The sequence below is a fragment of the Rattus norvegicus genome, chromosome 1, assembly GCF_036323735.1.
Source record: "Rattus norvegicus strain BN/NHsdMcwi chromosome 1, GRCr8, whole genome shotgun sequence".
Classification (NCBI taxonomy): domain Eukaryota; kingdom Metazoa; phylum Chordata; class Mammalia; order Rodentia; family Muridae; genus Rattus; species Rattus norvegicus.
Window position 1 is genome coordinate 51,011,799 of NC_086019.1, and position 18,882 is coordinate 51,030,680.

At 46.9% G+C, this 18,882-nt stretch overlaps 1 protein-coding gene across 6 annotated transcripts in view; it reads left to right on the plus strand.

Moving 5' to 3' along the window:
- Map3k4 (mitogen activated protein kinase kinase kinase 4) overlaps positions 1 to 18,882 on the plus strand; it is an 89,248-nt gene that overhangs the window by 33,929 nt on the left and 36,437 nt on the right. For 5 of the 6 annotated variants that reach the window (XM_063288432.1, XM_039110574.2, NM_001401453.2 and 2 more), the window contains 2 exons: positions 4,598 to 4,788; positions 11,929 to 13,286. In XM_063288432.1, the coding sequence (XP_063144502.1) occupies positions 4,598 to 4,788; positions 11,929 to 13,286 (1,549 nt within the window). The remainder of the gene's footprint in view (positions 1 to 4,597; positions 4,789 to 11,928; positions 13,287 to 18,882) is intronic. The other variant, NM_001107456.3, reaches the window with a different exon arrangement.

An 18,882-nucleotide genomic window follows, 5' to 3' on the forward strand; every position in this document is an offset into this window, starting at 1 on the left:
CTGTGGGTATTTCAGTTGACACACACTTAAATACTCAAAGCTAACCTCCAGGAGTGGGAGAAAACATGTTTTCTTTATGGTCTGGATTACCTCACTCAGTGATGTTTTTGTAGTTGGGGTTTAACCCAGAACCCCGTGCATACTAGGCAGTCTCTGGACCATCAAGCTGCAGTGCCATCTCAGAACCATTGCTATTGACACCGAAATGGGGAAAGCAATAAATCACCTTGGGATGTGTAGCCATGACCTTTAGCCATTCGAATCAGCTTACAGTGAATACAGAAGTAGACATAAAAACTTTCAAGTTAATAAGTTGTGCTACTTGTTATATTACTTTATGAGACTTAGGTGATAAATATAGTTAGCCTTAAAAACATTTCTAAATTACATTGTAGTTCAGGGCGTTATTATGTATACAGGTTTGGGAGTATGTAGGTATCTTCATGAAAGACCTAGAGTGGTCTGGTAAAAGTACAGTGGCTTAAAAATCTGTTTTAATTTGCTGATGGAATTTATTTTTTTTATCATTTAAAAAGTTTTTATTAGGACTGGAGAGATGGTTCAGTGGTTAAGAGCACTGACTGCTCTTCCAGAGGTCCTGAGTTCAATTCCCAGCAACCACATGGTGGCTCACAACCATCTGTAATGGGATCTGATGCCCTCTTCTGGTATGTCTGAAGACAGCTACATTGCACTTATATATAATAAATAAATCTTTTTAAAAGAGTTTTTATTAATTACTCACAATGGGCTTTATGATATTTTCATACACATAATCTATTTGGGTCACATTAACATCCCCTTCCCTCTTTTTTTCTAGTCTCTCCTTTGCTTGCGTGTGTGTGTCCTAATGGGTTTCATTAGGATTACTTATGGGATCGTGGGCACCTTACCAATGGCTGCACCACTGAAGAAAATATCTCTTTCTGCTCTGACTACCATCAGTTATACAAAGCCTGAGGGAATGACGGGCCTCGTGAGCCCTCCCCCTTCTGTGACAGCTCGTGTATGTGCACTAATGCTGATGTCTCAGGGTCAGTCACGTGATCTAGTCTCACAAGTCAACCCAGAGATTCGAATATTGGACATAAGGCTCCTTCAGCTAACATGAGACTGGGCTCACTCTGTAGCACAGACTCGGCTTCTGCCTCAACCTCCAACATGTGAGCAGTACAGGTATGCACCCCCACATCTGTGTCAGTGGCTAGTTTTCACTGAGCACTTACTGTGTACCAACTGCATTGTCTGCTACGTTAAACCTTCCTTCTGAGTGCTTATGGTTTATTTCCTTCCAAGTTAGATATAAAAATGTCATGAAACACTGATTTGGTTAGTTTAACAAAAACCATGCAAGGAACACAGACCCAAGAAATGCTCACCAGTGAGGGCCCTGCTGTGCCTGTCCACACCACAGACACCATATTTCTCTCATCATAGGCACTCTGCTCTTGCAGGAATGTGACTAGGGATTTCTGTCTATTACAAATGATGTGACTGACATCTGCTACACGTGTGTAGTGTATGTGACTGGGATTTAAGTTGCTCGTGTGTAGTAGGCTTTGCATGTCTTTAGTGTCCATAGACAACGACGAACCAGCCTCGAGCTGCACTGTGCATGGTCTTAATGTTCAGTGGGTTACAGGGGTCCTTCCTCCTCATCTTCACATGATGATACATGTTGACTTTCAGCAATGTGGTGGTCATTATTTTTTGTTGTTGTTAGTACTAAAGCTGGGCACCACATCGTGAGCCTTAGACTTTGTTTCTGTAGTGCGGGAGCCGACGCTGAGCTATCTCCCTCAGCCCAGTATTTTCTCTAAAGTGCTTGCACAGGCATTTGACCAGTGTCTACGTATGTTGTTCTTGTGTCTGGCAGTGGTTGTAGGTTCGTGCATGGGCTTTGTTGTTAATGTGCGACTTTGATTTTCTCCCTCATGTCTGGTGGTTGGTCTGTAGCGGCTGTCTGGGACTTGGGTTTTGTTGTTTGTGTGTGGCGTTTCCTGCTCTGGCTCAGTTTTTCACTCTCATGCCTTAGCTGAAAGTCTGTATCTTAAAGTAAAGCCGTCTTCAGTTGATGATGACTGCTTATCTTAAGCTGTTCTACTGTGAGACAGCGGGGGTTTTCTCCAGGTTCCGTTTAAAAGCCTTCCGTTTTCACGTTCAACACTCAGATCTTAATACCTCCTGGGTCAGTTCTCATAGGGCAGCGTTCAGTTCCATTTTCCTTCTTCCTCCAAGAGCTACCATTTGTTCCAGTTAGGTGTATTCTTTAGCCCACTGAATTCTCGCCGTAGCTGAGGTTACTGTTTTACCCCTTGTTTCTTGAGTTTCTTGGTTAGTATGATCAGGAGTCATTTCCTAGAATCCTCTCCAGTGAGTTTGGGTGAGCGTGCACTACATTCTCCTCTCTTTCAGCTCTGTGCTTATCCATCTCCACTGCATTTACTGTGCACTTCAGCACAGGGGAGGCAGCCAGAGCAGCACGGGGGGAGCACAGATGGAAAACTGACAGGAATCCACAGAAATGACAGAATAAAAGTTGTACATGCTGCAGTTGGGAGAACATCCTTCAGTGCAGAAAAGCCCAGAAAGGGCTTTTCCAAAACAGTGCTGTTTGAGAATCTGGAGAAGGCCATGGCCCCAGCAAGTCCCAGGCGAGGCATACTGTGTTGTTGAGTGTTGTGTGGTACAGCAAGAACATAGTAAACCTTTCCTGTTGCAGCCATGCTGGCAGCCAGAGGCAGATGGATAATACCTTGACCCCAAGGGCCCTGGGAGGAGAGGACCTGTCCACAGCCCGGGTATTCCATCCTTGGAGGTAGTAAAAGGAAAAGAAGACGTGTCACAAGTCACTGCAGGGCAGCATCCAAGCGGGCCACTCGCTGATAGAATTAAAAAATAAATTTCATTGCTGGAAATGTGTGCAGTTATTTTTAATTATTTTATTTTATGTGTAGGTGTTGTCTCCATGTATGTATGTGCACCATGTGAGTGCCCGGTGTCTAGGAAGGTCAGAAGAACTCAACAGGTCCCCTGGAACTAGAGCTAGGGATGGCTGTACGCCACCATGTGGTTCTGGGAACTGAACCGCAGTTCTCTGCTCAAATAAGTACTCTTAACTGCTGAATATCTCTTTAGCCCACCAATCCCTTTGATTTGAGACAGGGTCTTTATATGTGAAACTCAGGCTGGCCTTGAACCCAGAAATCTGCCTGTCTCTCTCTGCATCCCAGAGCTGGGATTCAAGATGTTAACCACCACGCCTGGCAAACCTGTGTAATTCTGTAGAACTTCTGGGGCATGTATGTGCAGCTACTGGCACATGAGGGTGTTTGTAGAGACCAGAGTCAACATGGTATCTTCCTTGTTGGTTTTTACTGTAGATAGACCTGGGGCTCACCATTTCTGGAAGACTGCCTGGCCAGTGATTCCCCCTGTAAGTCCCCTGCTGCTTTCATGCTGGGACTGCAGGAGTATGCACCAAGCCAGACTTTTTACTCAGGTGCTGGGGCTCTGAACTCAGGTCCTCATGCAACAAGCACTTTACCTACTGATCCTCTCCTCAACCCCATATTCTTATTTTTCAGAAGATAGCTTCTGTTCTGATTTTTCTAGTTTAATAATGACAATTTCACACATCTTGAGTACCCTCCCCCATTTCTTCGTGATTCTGGATTAGCGTTGGTTTTATATTGTGACATAAGTAAGAATCTGTACCACATACAGTTTTGGGTTCCATAAAGCTTAGTTTATAAACTATCCTAATGAGGTGGGCTGTGGTGATCTACACATAGGAAAGCTTTAGTGGTTGTAACTCCCGTTTTTTTTACTTCGGATTAGATTTGCTCTCACGTTATGGGACTGAAGTTTATTTGCAGGAGAGGAACTTCGTAAAGGATTGATAATTTGAGAATTGGCTGGCTAGAGCATGATGGCAGTGTCTTCAGAAAACAAGCCACAGAAGCATTGCATCTTTCAGGGGCGAGAAGCTTACAGCTTTAAAAAAAACTATATCTTTATTCTTTGAGAATTCATACAAACTTTTTGACATGTTAAAACATGTATAACACAATTTGCTGTCATAACTCTCCTTAGGTGGCTCAGTGTGGGGGGGGGGGGTTAGGTGGATATGCGGTATTTTTCTGGACGCCACACTGTGCCAGCACTGTGTGGGCCATGGGAAATGCTGTCTGCTGCTGGTCGGCCTGTGCCCTTCAGGAAGAGCTGGGTTAGGCCCTGGAATCCTGGGCAGGCAGGACTGTGTTTGCCCCCTCATTAATATGCTTGCCAAAGCTGGTGCACAGGCCTGTTTTTAGCTCTGTCTGATTTGTAACTTCTAGTCTTTTGCTGTTTCCTCTCTGAATTTGTAGTTTTTAGTTTGAAGCTCACATTTGAAAAGAGCTCCAGAGGCATCAGACACAGCACGCACGCAGGATCTGCCTCACTGCCCCTGACAGCTCACAGTTCAATGTGGCCACAAGCCCTGTCACCACTTCTTGAAGGAAGGATCACATGCTGAGGAGACAGGCAGAAGAAAGCTGTGAATGTAGTTCCTGTGTTACCAACCAGCGCTCTCTGTGTTTCTTATCTTTCGTAGGCAGGAGCACATGTTAGGAGAGTCAGCTCGAAAGAGTCTGGAATCTGATCCAGAGGACTTCTCTGATGAAACGAATACAGAGAATCTTTACGGCACCTCACCCCCAAGCACACCTCGACAGATGAAACGCCTGTCAGCCAAGCACCAGAGGAACAGTGCGGGGAGGCCAGCCAGCCGAGCAAACTTGAAAGGTGAGCCTGTCACTTAAAAGGGAAGGGCGTGGCAGATGTGGAGCATCCCCTTTATCTGACTTTAGTGACGGACAAGCCCTTGGCAGCATTAGCGACCCCTCTGTTTTAAACTGCATCTCAGTGCTGGCATTAGGGTTGTTATTTTGACTTAACACCACAAGCTATGCTGCTGGTAGGTGATTATCAAGTGCAGGAGGCTTTGTCCTGAATTGTGCTTGAAGTCTTTTGAGGCTATGGTAGAGGCTACAAGCCCAAGGTGGCTAGATGGGTGGCCTGCAATTACGCTTTTTATCTCTCGCCGAGCTTTCTGCGTTCTTTTCTCCAGCAGTGGTATATTGGGCATCTGGGAGGAGACAGCCAGGCCGTGGTTTCCTGAATTCGGGAACCAGCTGAAGGCTCAGTCTTCTGCCAGTGACTCAGTGTGTAGGCCTGCTTGCTAAGCAGCTGCCAGATGGGAGGGGACCTAAATGGTACCCCAAACCCAGGAGCCATGAAGGGAACCTAGAAGGTACTCATAGCTGAGAGCCATGGAGGGAACATAGATGGTTCCCAGATCTGGGATCCAAGGAAACAGCCTTTCCTTTCCTCTTTGTGTCTCATCTCAGAGCCCAGCTATGTCCCATCCGTCTCTTGATGCAGACAGCATGGCTCTTCATGCTTCTTTCTTCTTCCCAGCTCTTCCTAACTCTCTTTCCTAAGGTGGGCGAATGGCTCATTGCACCTTGACATGGCATAACCCTCCAGTCACAAATCTTGGGGTTTAGAGTTTTCTGCTAAATCCAGGAAGAACAGAACAGGAAAATTGTCTCTTTTCCTTCTCAGCTGCTTTGAATTATTTTATTTCATAAAACTGTAAAGTTTCAGGGATGGGAAGGGTCTCCGTCGTCTACATGTCTTCTGTTTTCAAACGAAGCTGCTAATCCTCTTGGGCCTTTGGATTCCCAGCTGTCTGATGCTGGCCCGGGAACGTGGGGATCCTGAGTCATTTCTCCTCCTTACTGCAGAGGACTGCATATGGGCTGAGAAGCTTAGAAACACAAACAGAAAAGCCATCGAGACTACAGAAAACCGAGCTCCTTGAGCGCATAGCCTGCTGTGTCTGCTCGTGAGCCTTACCCTGTGTTTACTGATGACAACTGTCTTCTGTGCTTACTGTTTTATGAGCTGCTTGTGCCTCAGCGTGACTTACGCTCTGCCTTCTGTCTGCAGTGCCGTCTGCAGTTTGCCTCTTCATAGTGCCTGAGCTCTGGGTTTCTGTGTCAGACGTTCTTGTGGGTGTGTTAGAAAGCAGCTCTGCTCCGCACATGCCAAGAACAGATGTAGCGAGGGACCCATCTGAGCGAGTGCACCATCCTCCTACTGTGGCATTTGCAGTGTGATGGCACGGTAACCCCTCAGACTTCATTCGCCCTCAGAACTTAGCTGTGCCGTGTGCTGCACGAGCATCTACCAGGTGCCGGCTGGCATAGTCTCCAGTCTGGCTGATGGGCATTCTGGGTGTGCAACCACGGGGTGTCATTCTTTATCTTACAGTGTGGCGAGGGTTATGTGATAACTGTCATTATTATTGCTTCAAACTAAAAAAAAAAAAAATTCCCCTGAATACTTATTTCCCTTTTGTCTTAAATCTTAAGGTAAAATTAAATTCTTACATCGACTATATCTTCTTTTTAATTGGCTGTTTGTGGTAGCACGTTGCCTGCATCCTCCGTCCTTCCTACCCATGTCTCCTCAGTATTGCTGCTGCGTTTGTTGATGCTGTTTAGTCTCCTTTCTCCCTGATTCATCTTTTCTTCTTTCCCCACTCCTGCTCTGCCCTTGTTTCTCCTTCAGTCTTTCCACTGAGTCAGAATTTGAGTGACTGCACAGGCATGTCCTGTTTTAGAGGGTGAATAAGACACAGTCCTGTCTTCTGCAGGGCGTCTACGACTCAGGCAGCGCACGAGTGTGGGCTGGTGTGGTCGGGCGCATGGAGGTCACCAAGGGTACACACAGGACGGGTATTGAGAAGCCCTGGTGGAAGACTTCTGGAACAAGTGACATTTGTGCTGTGACTTAAAGGCTGAGTCAGGGACACCACGATTTCAGACTAGTGTATGATTCATAGTAATCTCTTGGTCCCTCTGTATTTTGAAGAGCTTCTTAGAATTGATCAGATTGGTCAGATTTATTTTCAGAGCTTCCCAAGGAGCTGTGAACTGGTGCCTTGCTCCTGCCTTACAGTGGGTCTGTGAGTCACACCGTTAACTTTAGGCTGCAGTCAAAGTTGGACTCAGCTTTTGGACAGAGAAGTCGCTAATGAGGTCCCATTATTCTGCTTACCTATTGCCCTTTATAAACCACCCTGAAACCCTGCATGACAGCATAGCTACTCATCGCTCACGATCCAGTCACTCACATATGCAGGCAGAGTGGAAGGTCATCTGCCGATGAGTCTGGACCCTTAGCTGGAGCAGTTTCAGTAGCTGGAAATATGGCTTAGTTTGGCTAGGGCACTGACTCTGAGCCCTTAGCCCCTCTCCACGTGGTACCTGCCATGCGTCAGGTGTCCCAGGTGGCTCCTTTGCGTTTGTCTGAATTTGAGCTGAGATGGCGAGACCAGCTGAGGTTCAGCAGGCACTGCTTTCTCTCTAAGTGGTCATTTGCATGACCTGGATTGGTGCAGAGTGCCCTGGTCCCTGAGTAGCTGAGCCTCCCACAAGGCACCTAGCTTCTATCAGAGCATGAGTTTTGAGAGTCTCCTGTGTAAGCTCTTGAGACTCTGCCATAGAAGTCCTACAGCACCCTTCTGTGTGCCTTCACTAGACAGTGCCATCCACATGTACTATGGGAGGGACTACGCAGGGCACTGGCACCCAGAAGTTTCTCTAGCCTTAGGAGGCTAGCCCTGCATGCCTTGCTGTAATGCACTGGGGGAACTGGCAAGCCATCGTGCTGTCTTTTGTTTTCTCTGGACTCTTTTCCTCATAAGTGCCAGAAACATGGAGGGATGTGTAAAGCCCCAAGTCACTGAGAGCAGAGTTCACGTGGGGCTGCATCACCACTCAGACTGGTCCTCTGTTTTCGGCAGTGGAAGCCCTTGTTATGGATGTGAATTTTGAAGTGTTATCTCAAGCTTAGAGTGAGGCAGCTTATGCTAGGTTTGTCCTGAAGATCTGTAGTGCTCTCTGGTACACATGAGGGATTAGAAGTTTGGCTCTTATTGAAATTATTTGGTGGAAGTGCTGAGTTCTACCATTTTCCCACCAGTAACTAACTGTTGGAATGGTAAACTCAAACAGGAGACGCCGGAGGTGAAACACTGGCCCCAAGATGAGCTGTGCGTCCTAGTGGGCTCAGCGCTCTAAAGCCATACTGTACTGTCACAGGGCTTGCAAACTCGAAGTATGGGGGAAGACTGCTGTTGCTACTGCACAGTAGGGAGACTGCCATTCTGCAGCAGCCATTTGAACTCAGGCTTTTTTAGGACAACTGTAACCTTTCCTAATGGGCTTTTCCCCCTATTTTCAAATAAGCACTCACGATGTGAGAAGCATCTCTCTGTGTCTTTGCACACATGTGGAGTTATTTTTGGAGACCAGCTACTCAGTGGTGAATCTGCTGTATTGGGAAGTGTGTATATTTAAGTTGGCAGATAGTGTCCTGCCATTCCTCGGGAGGAATATTCCTGCTTTTACTCTCAGCAGTCTGTACACACCTTGCTTGCTTGTGTTGTCTGTATTATTAGTGTTTTATGTTTCTGTTAGCTTGCTTTGGCTGCTTAAATTTGCTTGTTTATAATAGAATAATAGAAGGGGGATTGACTATTGCAGTTAAATACATAAAGGTGTGTGAAATTTATTAGAAAAAGGAGGTGAATATCGATACCATGTGTAGATGCAATATGTATCTAAACACACATGTGTTTGCATACCACCAGCTTGAAGCACAGCATTTAAGGAAATGCAGCTTTGAGCAAAATGCGAGGAATAGACGAGAGGCCAACTCACCTAAGCTGTTCCTTGTGTCATTGTCATAGTGACTGACGCCATAAAGAATGGGTGAACATTTCATTACTAATTGTGAACATCTGTAATTCCATCAGAGTCTCAGATGCAGCCATTACCCAGAAGAGATTGAGAAGCGCTGGCCTGGGCTGGGGACACGGTCAGTGGTTAGGAGTGCTTGCTGCTCTTGCAGAAGACAAGAGTTCAGTTCCCAGCACCCGCATCAGACAGCCTCATAGCTGCAGTTCACAGCAGTTCTAGAGATCTCATATCTTCTCTGGAGTCTTCAGGCTCCTGCACACATGTGGCATACACATGCATAACATATAAGTAAAAGAATAATGAATCTTTTTAAAGGCTAATTAACAGCCCAGGATTTGTCACATGCCAACAAGATTCTCTTTTCAATATGGCTCACCCTGAGATGTGTCATACTGCATGCCTGAAGGTGTCAGATGGGTATCGAGCTCAAATTCATTGCAGCAGCTACAGTCTCTGTTCTTGAACAAAGCATTCCCAACTTCAGCCATAGATGTGTTTTGAAACATTGACTTATAAAGTCCGTAGCAAGGGTGCTTGTGTGACTCGGACTGTCATTGCCTAATCTGTTTGAAATTCCTATTTAGCTTAAACTCTAAAATGAGTTCGTTCTCCCTTCTGTTATGTTATAAAGGAAACAAATTTAAGGATGAATTTTTGACAGTCAAAAAGTTTGACCATCTTTTTCTTAAACCAACCCTAAAAGGAAACATTTGGCTGATCATTGTTTGGACCCTATTAAAACTTTAACTGCTGAAGCATGATCAAGATTCACCACTGCCCAGAGTGCGGCTGCTCATTTATTTATATATTCATTTGAGGTGGAGTCTCGTGCAGCCCTGGCTGGATTGGAACTCACTAAGTAGACCAAGCTGGCCTTGAACTCACAGAACTCTGCCTACCTCTGCCTCCTGGGTGCTAGAATTAAAGATGTGCATCACCCTGTCAGCTCTGAAATACTCCTTTCCAGAGCTGCTCTCTGTGTTGGATTTCTTGTTGATTTCAGAGGATTTAGTATCAACAGAAAACAGAGCAAACAACCTGTTGGTTAGCAGTGGGCTCTGGGTGGATTAAAAGGTTATCAGTGATGTCAGTGGGGAAAGACAGACAAACTAGCCAGCCAGTGCTTGGGTGGCTTCTGTATCAAAGCCCTGGTGTTCCCTAGGTCTCCTGTAGTTGTGAGGTTCCTGGCCTTACTGGGCACTTTAAAGCTTTCTGGCCTCACTGGGCACCGGGCACACATGTGCACAGGCCTGCGGGAAGAACACCCATACGCACAATAAGTAGATAATGGAGTAGTTTATGCTAATCGTAGTAACCTTTGTAGGCAGATTACCAGCAAGATGGCTCAACCCTACCACCCACCAGCCTAAAGAGAGGCCTTTGAGTGACTCTCCCTGGATATTAATCTCATTTATTAAGTTATTAAGTTAATTATTAATCTCATTTATTAACTCCAAGGCTGTTACATGATTCAGAATGTAAGGCATTTTGAGCAGTGTCTTGTATAGACCTGAGCTTTGTGGGACCTACGTGGTGGAAGGAAAGAACCTACCCCTAAGTTTCCCTCAGACTTCGGCACATAGTCTGTGGCACACAGACTTCAGCACACTGACTTCAGCACACACAGACTTCAGCACACAGACTTCAGCACACACAGACTTCAGCACACACAGACTTCAGCACACAGACGTATGCTCTCGTATTATAGAGTATAAAAGTACCATCTTTTACCCTTACGTGTGACGAAACCTATCAGTGGACTGTGTATTAGTGAATGCGTACCTCTGCCCTCAGTGCCACTGTTGATTGATTACCTAACCTGATTCCAGAGATATCCAAACGGATTCTTTGTCCTAGACTCTGAAACAAGGTGTAGGATTGGGATGCGTCACAGGTCAGCGATGAGCTTGAGATGGCCGTAGGAAGGAAGAATTGAAGGCAGGCCAGGGAGAGTCAGTTTCAAGATTGGACCTTTGGAAACACTAATATTCACAGTGAGGTGAGCTATAAAGGAGGGCTTTCACGGCATGGGCCCAGGAGGCTGCTGTGTTCAGGGGGTCCTGGGATGGCGGTGAGGCCTGACTGGCTAGTGCTGTTAAAATGTAAACAAAAAGTCAGAAGCATGACATCAGATCAGTGGAACCTTCACACTGGCCTGAAGGAAGTGTGCGAGGCTTCCTGTTGGCATTGATTTTAAAGGACTCCTGTGCTGCTAGGGCAGGGCAGTGAGTCACAATGAATTGATTGGCCTGTGTGTCTTCAGTTCTGTTCACCTTCCGTTTCAAATGCCAATGCTCATTCATTTGTGACGGAGGAAGAGACGAAATCTGGTTTTGCTCATCACTGCTCTGCTTCGTATGGAGCAACCTTGAGGGGCCTTAAGCACTCCTGAAGGTTTGCATGTATGCAGTATACATGGGTGTTGTCATGTGTGTGGGCACATTTGTAGTTTAGATGTGTGTTCATGCATGTGTCAGTGCATGTGGAGGGCAGAGGTCAACCCCGAGTTCTTCCTTCATCATTCTACAGTTTCTTTACTGCAGCAAGGTCTCTCGATAAACCTGAAGCTCATGAATCGAGGGTCTCAGAGATCCCACCCCCAGCCCGCCCCACCAGGCAGCACTGGCTTACAGGCAGCTGTCATGACTTAGACGTGGATGTTAGAGATCCACTCAACGTGAGTAGCGTTTGATTGTCACGCCATCGCATCCTATCAGGAAGAATCGAGACTGGAAATGAGTTGCTTCTAATTGAACATATTTCGTTAAGACAAGGCAGGGATTGGCTGTTCTCTTGAACTCAGTCACTCTCAAACTTCTCAAGTCATTTCCCGTTCTTCAAGTTGAAGGGGCTCAGTACATTTTGTAGTGTTGAATTTGACAGTCCTTTCAGTGACTGTGAGTATAAAAGAACACAAGTGTAATACAGCAAGAAAAGTGAATACAATCATTAAAACTTTACAAGGTGTTCTGATTATTGTCCAGTTAGTCTTACGGCATGTCTCTTTCTCACAGTGATAGCCTGAGTGTAAATGTGTGAGCATTTGGCTTAAAACAGTTACTAGCTTCATATTTTAGAGCTTTATACTGTTCTGTTGTTTTCTTTTTAATAGAAAAAATGAACACACCGAGTCAGTCTCCACATAAAGACTTGGGGAAGGGAGTGGAGGCCGTGGAGGAGTACAGCTACAAGCAGGGGAAGAAGACGCGAGCGACTCTGAGGACAACAGAGCGAGACCATAAGAAAAATGCACAGTGCTCGTTCATGTTGGACTCAGTGGCCGGGTCTTTGCCAAAAAAATCTATTCCAGATGTGGATCTCAATAAGCCTTACCTCAGCCTCGGCTGTAGCAACGCCAAGCTGCCAGTCTCTATGCCCATGCCTATAGCCAGAACTGCGCGGCAGACTTCCCGGACGGACTGCCCAGCGGATCGGTTAAAGTTCTTTGAAACACTGCGCCTTTTGCTAAAGCTTACCTCAGTCTCGAAGAAGAAGGACAGGGAACAGAGGGGACAGGAAAACACGGCTGCTTTCTGGTTCAACCGGTCAAATGAACTGATCTGGTTAGAGCTCCAGGCCTGGCACGCAGGCCGCACCATCAATGACCAGGACCTCTTTTTATACACAGCCCGCCAAGCCATCCCAGATATTATCAATGAAATCCTCACATTCAAAGTTAATTATGGAAGCGCTGCCTTCTCTAGAAATGGAGCTGGTTTCAACGGTACCTCGCTAGAAGGTCAGTGCAGAACCCTTCATGGGACGAACAGTCTAGGCTGTTCAACCTACCACGAGCACCTCCAGCGCCAGAGGGTCTCATTTGAGCAGGTGAAACGGATAATGGAGCTGCTAGAGTACATGGAAGCACTTTATCCGTCCTTGCAGGCTCTGCAGAAGGACTACGAGAGATACGCCGCAAAGGACTTTGAGGACAGAGTGCAGGCACTCTGCCTGTGGCTAAACATCACGAAAGATTTAAATCAGAAGTTGAGGATTATGGGCACTGTTCTGGGCATCAAGAACTTATCAGACATTGGCTGGCCAGTGTTTGAAATCCCTTCCCCTCGGCCATCCAAAGGCTACGAGCCTGAGGAGGAGGGCGAGGACACAGAGGGAGAGCTGAGGGAGCTGGAGAGTGGGACGGAGGAGAGTGATGAGGAGCGAAGTCCCAATCCGAGGGTGCCAGAGCTCAGGCTGTCTGCCGACACCATCTTGGACAGTCACTCCCAGGGCTGCGCGTCCAGGAAACTTGAGAGGCTCGAGTCCGAGGAGGACTCTGTAGGCTGGGGGATAGCAGACTGTGGTCCCGAAGCCAGTAGGCATTGTTTGACTTCTATCTATAGACCGTTCGTGGACAAAGCACTGAAGCAAATGGGGCTGAGGAAGTTAATTTTACGACTTCATAAGCTAATGAATGGCTCCTTGCAAAGGGCTCGTGTAGCTCTGGTAAAGGATGACCGTCCTGTGGAGGTAGGTTTGTGGGGGATGTCCCGTAGTATCACATCTCTAATCCCTCCTGTGTGTTATTGACCGAATGGACTTTAATATTCTTAGCATTTCAAGGCATAAGTGGCAGCTAGGAGTTGCGTATGTAATTGCTGTCATGAAAGTGTTATGGTAAGGGGGTCTGTGAATAGCTCATCACATTTGGTGAATGAAGCACAAGGTGGCGGGTGTGTGGAGGGAAGACGCAACCATATAAATACCAGTTGGGAAAGGATGAACCAGGGCAAAGTGGTGGGGCGTGTCCTGGGTGACCACAAGCTGCAGGTGAGTCAGTAATAACACCAGTGCCGTACACAGGTATTTGAAACAGATATGGCGCCTAGAGTCAAAGCCATCCATCCATCCATCCATCCACTCACCCACCCAGTCAGTCGTCCTAGTCCTGAGGGACCTTGTGCATGGTAAGCAGGAGCTCCATCACTGAACTGGCTCTCTAGCTCTTTGGATTCTTTGACAAAGCTCTGTCTTGGCTAGGATATGGCTGACTGCTAAAGTGCTAGCCACGCATGTGCAAGGCCCTGGGTTCACTCATGATCTCTAGCTCGGCAAGACATCACAAAGGAAACACAACAGGACTGGAGACAGTTAACCATGCCCTGAGCAGCAAGCCCAGTTTTGGTTACTGGACCTTAAAAGATGCAAATCGTAGAGACATGTAAAACCTACTGTAGTCATGGCTGACATGTTTGGTGCAGACAGAAGAACTTGGTTGTCAGTAAATGGATCTTTTACTGTGCAAGACTTTTTAAGAGGAGCGTGTCCATTAGACAAAGTGTGTTGTAATTTGATTTTGACATTATGATGCTTCAGAAATTCAGAATACCGCTCAGGGTGGTAGAGTGAGACGGGGGCCTCTTGCAGGTGCCGACCTCAGAGTCTAAACTGCAGTGTGAGTAGGTGTTCCCTTCCGAGTTTCCATGTTCCCATGACTGACAGCAAAAGTTCTCAGTCCTGTGAGATTCCAAATTCCTGCGTTAGTTGGTGATTTTGACTTTAGTAGCCAACATATGTCTATACCTAATCATTGTAATTTTTTAAGCTTCAGTTTATTGTCTAACATGGCCTCCTTTGGAGTCAGAAATGGCACAAGGTGTTTCCATAAGGTGGAAGACACCTGAAGAGAGAGTCCAGGTTTTTCAGACTTCAAGTCTGCATTCTCAGGCAGACGATGAGCCTCAGAGGACACCAGGTACTCAGCAAAGGACAAATGGAGGCTTCTTTCCTTCTCACACACGGGTCACTGTAATAAGATTTCATTGTGTAGATTTGTCAGGGAGAACTGTAGATGTAGAATAAAGCTTGTCACAGATGTCACATGGTGAGGTCTGTGCTTGAGGAATTTATCTACAGGGGCTGGATTCCATCAGGACACTCGTGGGAAGGCAGGGTGGCTTTCACTATTTATTGGTTTCGTTTTTGTAAAGTGTTTTGAGGTGATATGATTAGCAAAGGCTGCTAATGAGAACTCCCTTCAGACAGCTTTCCAAAAGTAGAATTAGTTTTTCGTTTGGCCTCCTACAGTTCAACCTAGAGCCCTGCCGCAGAGACCAGCTCCACTGGCAGGCGGGGAGGCCTGAAGTTATGGTTAGCTTGGCGTGAAAGGAAGAGTTTGTCTTTAGTGTCTTTAGTCCACTTCAGACCACAGCGTCTGCAAGTGGAGCGATGCATGCATGTGTGTTCATGCTGGCCATGCATGTTGGACACTTCAGACTGTAGCTTTTTCTACCTCTTCCCTCTTATATTATACTGTCCTGGCTTCAGGGGAGATCCTGCTGGCATTCTGGGCTCAAATACATTCTGTGTGATACATGGTGTGCAATGCATGTATGAGCTTGTATGTATATGTGTGAACGTTTGTGTGTGCACACATGCACATTCTCATCCTGGGTTTCTTGTGTCTTAGTCATATTACTAAGTATCTCAGGGAAAGAGCCACAATTGTTTTTAAGATCGCTCAGACAATTTTATTAGAGTTTCAAAGGAAAACTTCAAGGCTGAGGAGCTGCAAGGCTCAGCAGCTGCCTGGAGGAGGAAGATGGGAAAAAGAGAAGGTCACCCCTGGGGTCAAGCTGGCATGGAGGGCAGCCTCGTGGTAGGGAGAGAAGCTTCAGACGAGAGAGGCCAGAGTGTGAGGAGAGCAGGCTGAGAAGAGAGGGCAAGAGGAATGGAGAGGTTGCTCTCTGCTGAGCAGCCAGAAGCTGGCGGCCTCGGGCTGCATGCTGCAGCTGTGCGAGCAGCTGCCCAGAGTTTGGTTTTAAGGTCCACTAGCCAGGCCCCGTTTTTTGAGTGACTGACCTCACCACTGACTCAGTCTTTTTGATCCCAGTCTTCTGTCTGGGAGATGCATGTAACAGTGCATTCCTGTCTACCCACAGAGTTAATGAAGCCTCACCAGATACTCATATATACAATAAAATCTATGTGCGTCAAATACAAACCCCTTTTATCCTTAGGATTATTGTTACCTTATTTTCCCCCATCAAAGCCAAGTGTAAGTCAGTGTGGGCTTTTGTTTATCTTTAAAATATGTTGTTTTATCTTTAATCTCTTCCTAATAATGGTATATTTGGAGGCATTCGAGGCTTGGGAGTAAAATGTTCTGAGCTCAGCCCCTCAAACAGGACACAAGCCTGTGTGCTCCTGCCTCACTGCTGGAAGCCTGTAGATGGTCTCGTGCAGCAGACGTGCAGCAGACGGGGCCGCGGGCATGGCTGCGATGCATTCTGCCTTTATGGCTTCTGGCTGATCTCATTGAAGGGCGTCACAGAAAAGAAATAACATTTATTTGTGATGTTTGGTTTTTTTCCCTATGTTTGACTTCACATCTATTCCTTATGATTAAATTACTTCTGAGCAGTGTTTGTCGATTTTTAGTAGCCCTTTGGAGGCATGTTTTATAAAATACTTTTCTCCTAAAGTCTTATTATATTTATTGTTTAAACAATTTGCAAACTAGAAATAGTCTGCTGTGTTTATTTTAGTAACATGAGCAACGTCCATGTTAGTGGCCTGTTTGAATTCAGTGATTGTTACTCCCTAGGGCTACAGACTGCTCTCCCCAGGACACACCCAGACCTCATAGGCTCACTGTAGTTTGAGGATAGGTTACCCGTCAGGGTTCACGTGGAAGATGTTCGTCTGCGGTCTGAAAGGGTGTCCTGTGAGAGACTCTCAGGTTGTCACATATGTAAGTCCATGAGGTAGACTCATAATGCCCACAGGATTTCCCTTAATGTAATTTAATGTAAGTTTAATATAAGAAAGAAGAAGTGAATGAAGTTGCAGACTTCCACCCTGTGCACCAAGAGCCGACCTGAGGTCTTTGTTGCTTTCTCGTTTATTTCTTGTTTTTTCTGGTTCCCTTCTCCTCTGTGTAGAGCCGACTTGGACCACAGGGCCCTCTGATATCTCTCACCTTGCCATGATCTATATTCCCACGGCCGAGTGTGCCTAATTACCATTTCCAAACAGCAGGCCAGGCCCCCTGAGCTTGCACAGTGCTCAGTCTCCAGTGCCTGCCCTTTTGTAGATGCTGCCTGTGAGCACAGTGCCTCTGGCCTTCCCACCAGGGGCTGAGCATGGCTGCTGTGTTACTGCTTCCAGGCTACCATGTGGCTATGGTCTGTGTGCACACAGGTCTATAATTGCCTGTCCACCACCCTTTACTGGAGCAGTGCCCTTGCTGTGGTGCCGAGGTGTTTCCACCTCTTTACTCATGCTTTAGCTTTCTTTCCCCCTGCTGAAAGCCTCTCTAGTGTATGCTCCTTTACCTGTGAGCTAAACCTGGAGCCACCACACAGAGTTTAAGCATCTCCCTTTGCACATGCCCTTGCCTCGTTAGCACACGTTCCCAGCGCTCCTCAGCAAGGCTTACGTGCACTTCAGTGTAGTATAGAAGATGCTCACACTCCTTGACTGCCTCTGCCACACTATCTCAAATACCGAGGAAGTGCCTGGCTGCTGTCTTATTGCTTTCTACATTAGAAACTATGTCATTGCGTTTGATGGCTGTTTGTCTTTGACGGTTAAACACTATGCCAGTCTTTCCTGTAACACAGGAAACCCTGAAGAGGCTGTTTAGTGTGGACACGGCCTCAGAGACTAGGCTGCCGCTGAGTCTCACTAGGTGCCAGACAACGTCACTGCTTCAGTCAGGCCCTGAGGAAACAGGCTTAGGGAGGAGGTAACCTCTGAGTAGCAGTGTTGTGGAGTGTTGGAGGAGCCTGAGCTACCAGACTTAAAAATAGACCAGTGGTTTCCAGGCCAGGCAACACACCAGCATTACCCAGAGGGCTTTAAAAATATACATGCCTCTGCCCATCCTGGAGAGCAGATCTTCCAGTGTGGGATGCAGGACCGATGGCTAGCACGGTGCAGGTCTGTGCCAGCCACCGAAGCTCCGAGGAAGGCGCGGTAGTCTCCCTGCTGCCATGAAGTATGGCACGCATTACCGTGAAGCTGCCGGGGCTAAGTTGTTTGTTCCAGTCATTGCCTGTCTGATTTCATAAGTAAAGTTACAAGAACTTTGCTTTAATGACAGCCTTGGAAGCACATGCTTGCTCATTTGCCTAGAGGGTTTCTGTTTTAAAACAGATTTATGTGGGGGAAGCTATGCCACATGGTTTTGACAGCTGTGAGCCAGCTGAATCAGACCTGACAGTAAGATTGGAGTTGGAAGTCACAGGGAGCACTGGATCCCGTGGTGACAGCATAGCAGCAGCACTGTTGGGAATGGAGCCAGCAGCAGCCACTGACTTGAACAGTGCCCGTGCCTGAGGAGAAGGAGGGTCAAATAATTTGGTCAGGGGCGCACACACTGCGTGTACCAGAACCAGGACATGAACCCAGAAGTCTGGCTAAGCTATGCCTGCTCTTGGCAGCGCTGTGCTGCCTCCTAGAGTTAACATTTTGTCCCCCATGTTTTTAATGAGAATGCACCTATACATGTGCTTGTGTAATACGACTTTTTAACTTAGCAGTTAATGTTTTAGATGGGAGGAGTTCCTCTGAAACTCTGCGCTGGGGGTTTCTCTTGGAATACCAGGCCTCATCCCTACTCAGGAGCCGCTGGCTGAAGCTGACCAGCCCCTCCCACATCCGCCTATGTCTGCTGTCTACTTGGCTTCATAGAAATTTCAGTTTGGGATGGCATCCGCAAGTAGCACATAACAAGTCTGAGAACCAGAGACTTTCTGATAACACAGTTCAGGGGAGTCATGTGTTCCCTGGTGCTGTCGGGGGAGCCGGAGAATCCAGGTGTTCACCATTAGCTTACCGCTCAAAAGTTGGCTCAGCGTCCTGTGATACAAATGCCACCTGGGTATTGGCTGATCCTGATTAACTGGAGGTCAAGGGTCTTTTCCTCAGAACTGGTGGTTTACCAGGGAACTCAGTGTGTAGTGGTGGATGCAACTGAGTAGCCAAACATGCATTTGCAAGATGTGTGGATTGGAGAAACGTGCTCCCCAAGGCAGCCACAGAAAACCCCTAGAGGTGAGCATTCTGGCCTTCTCCTGAGGAGAGTGAGTCATTTGTCAGGAGTCGGCCTGTGCAGAATCAG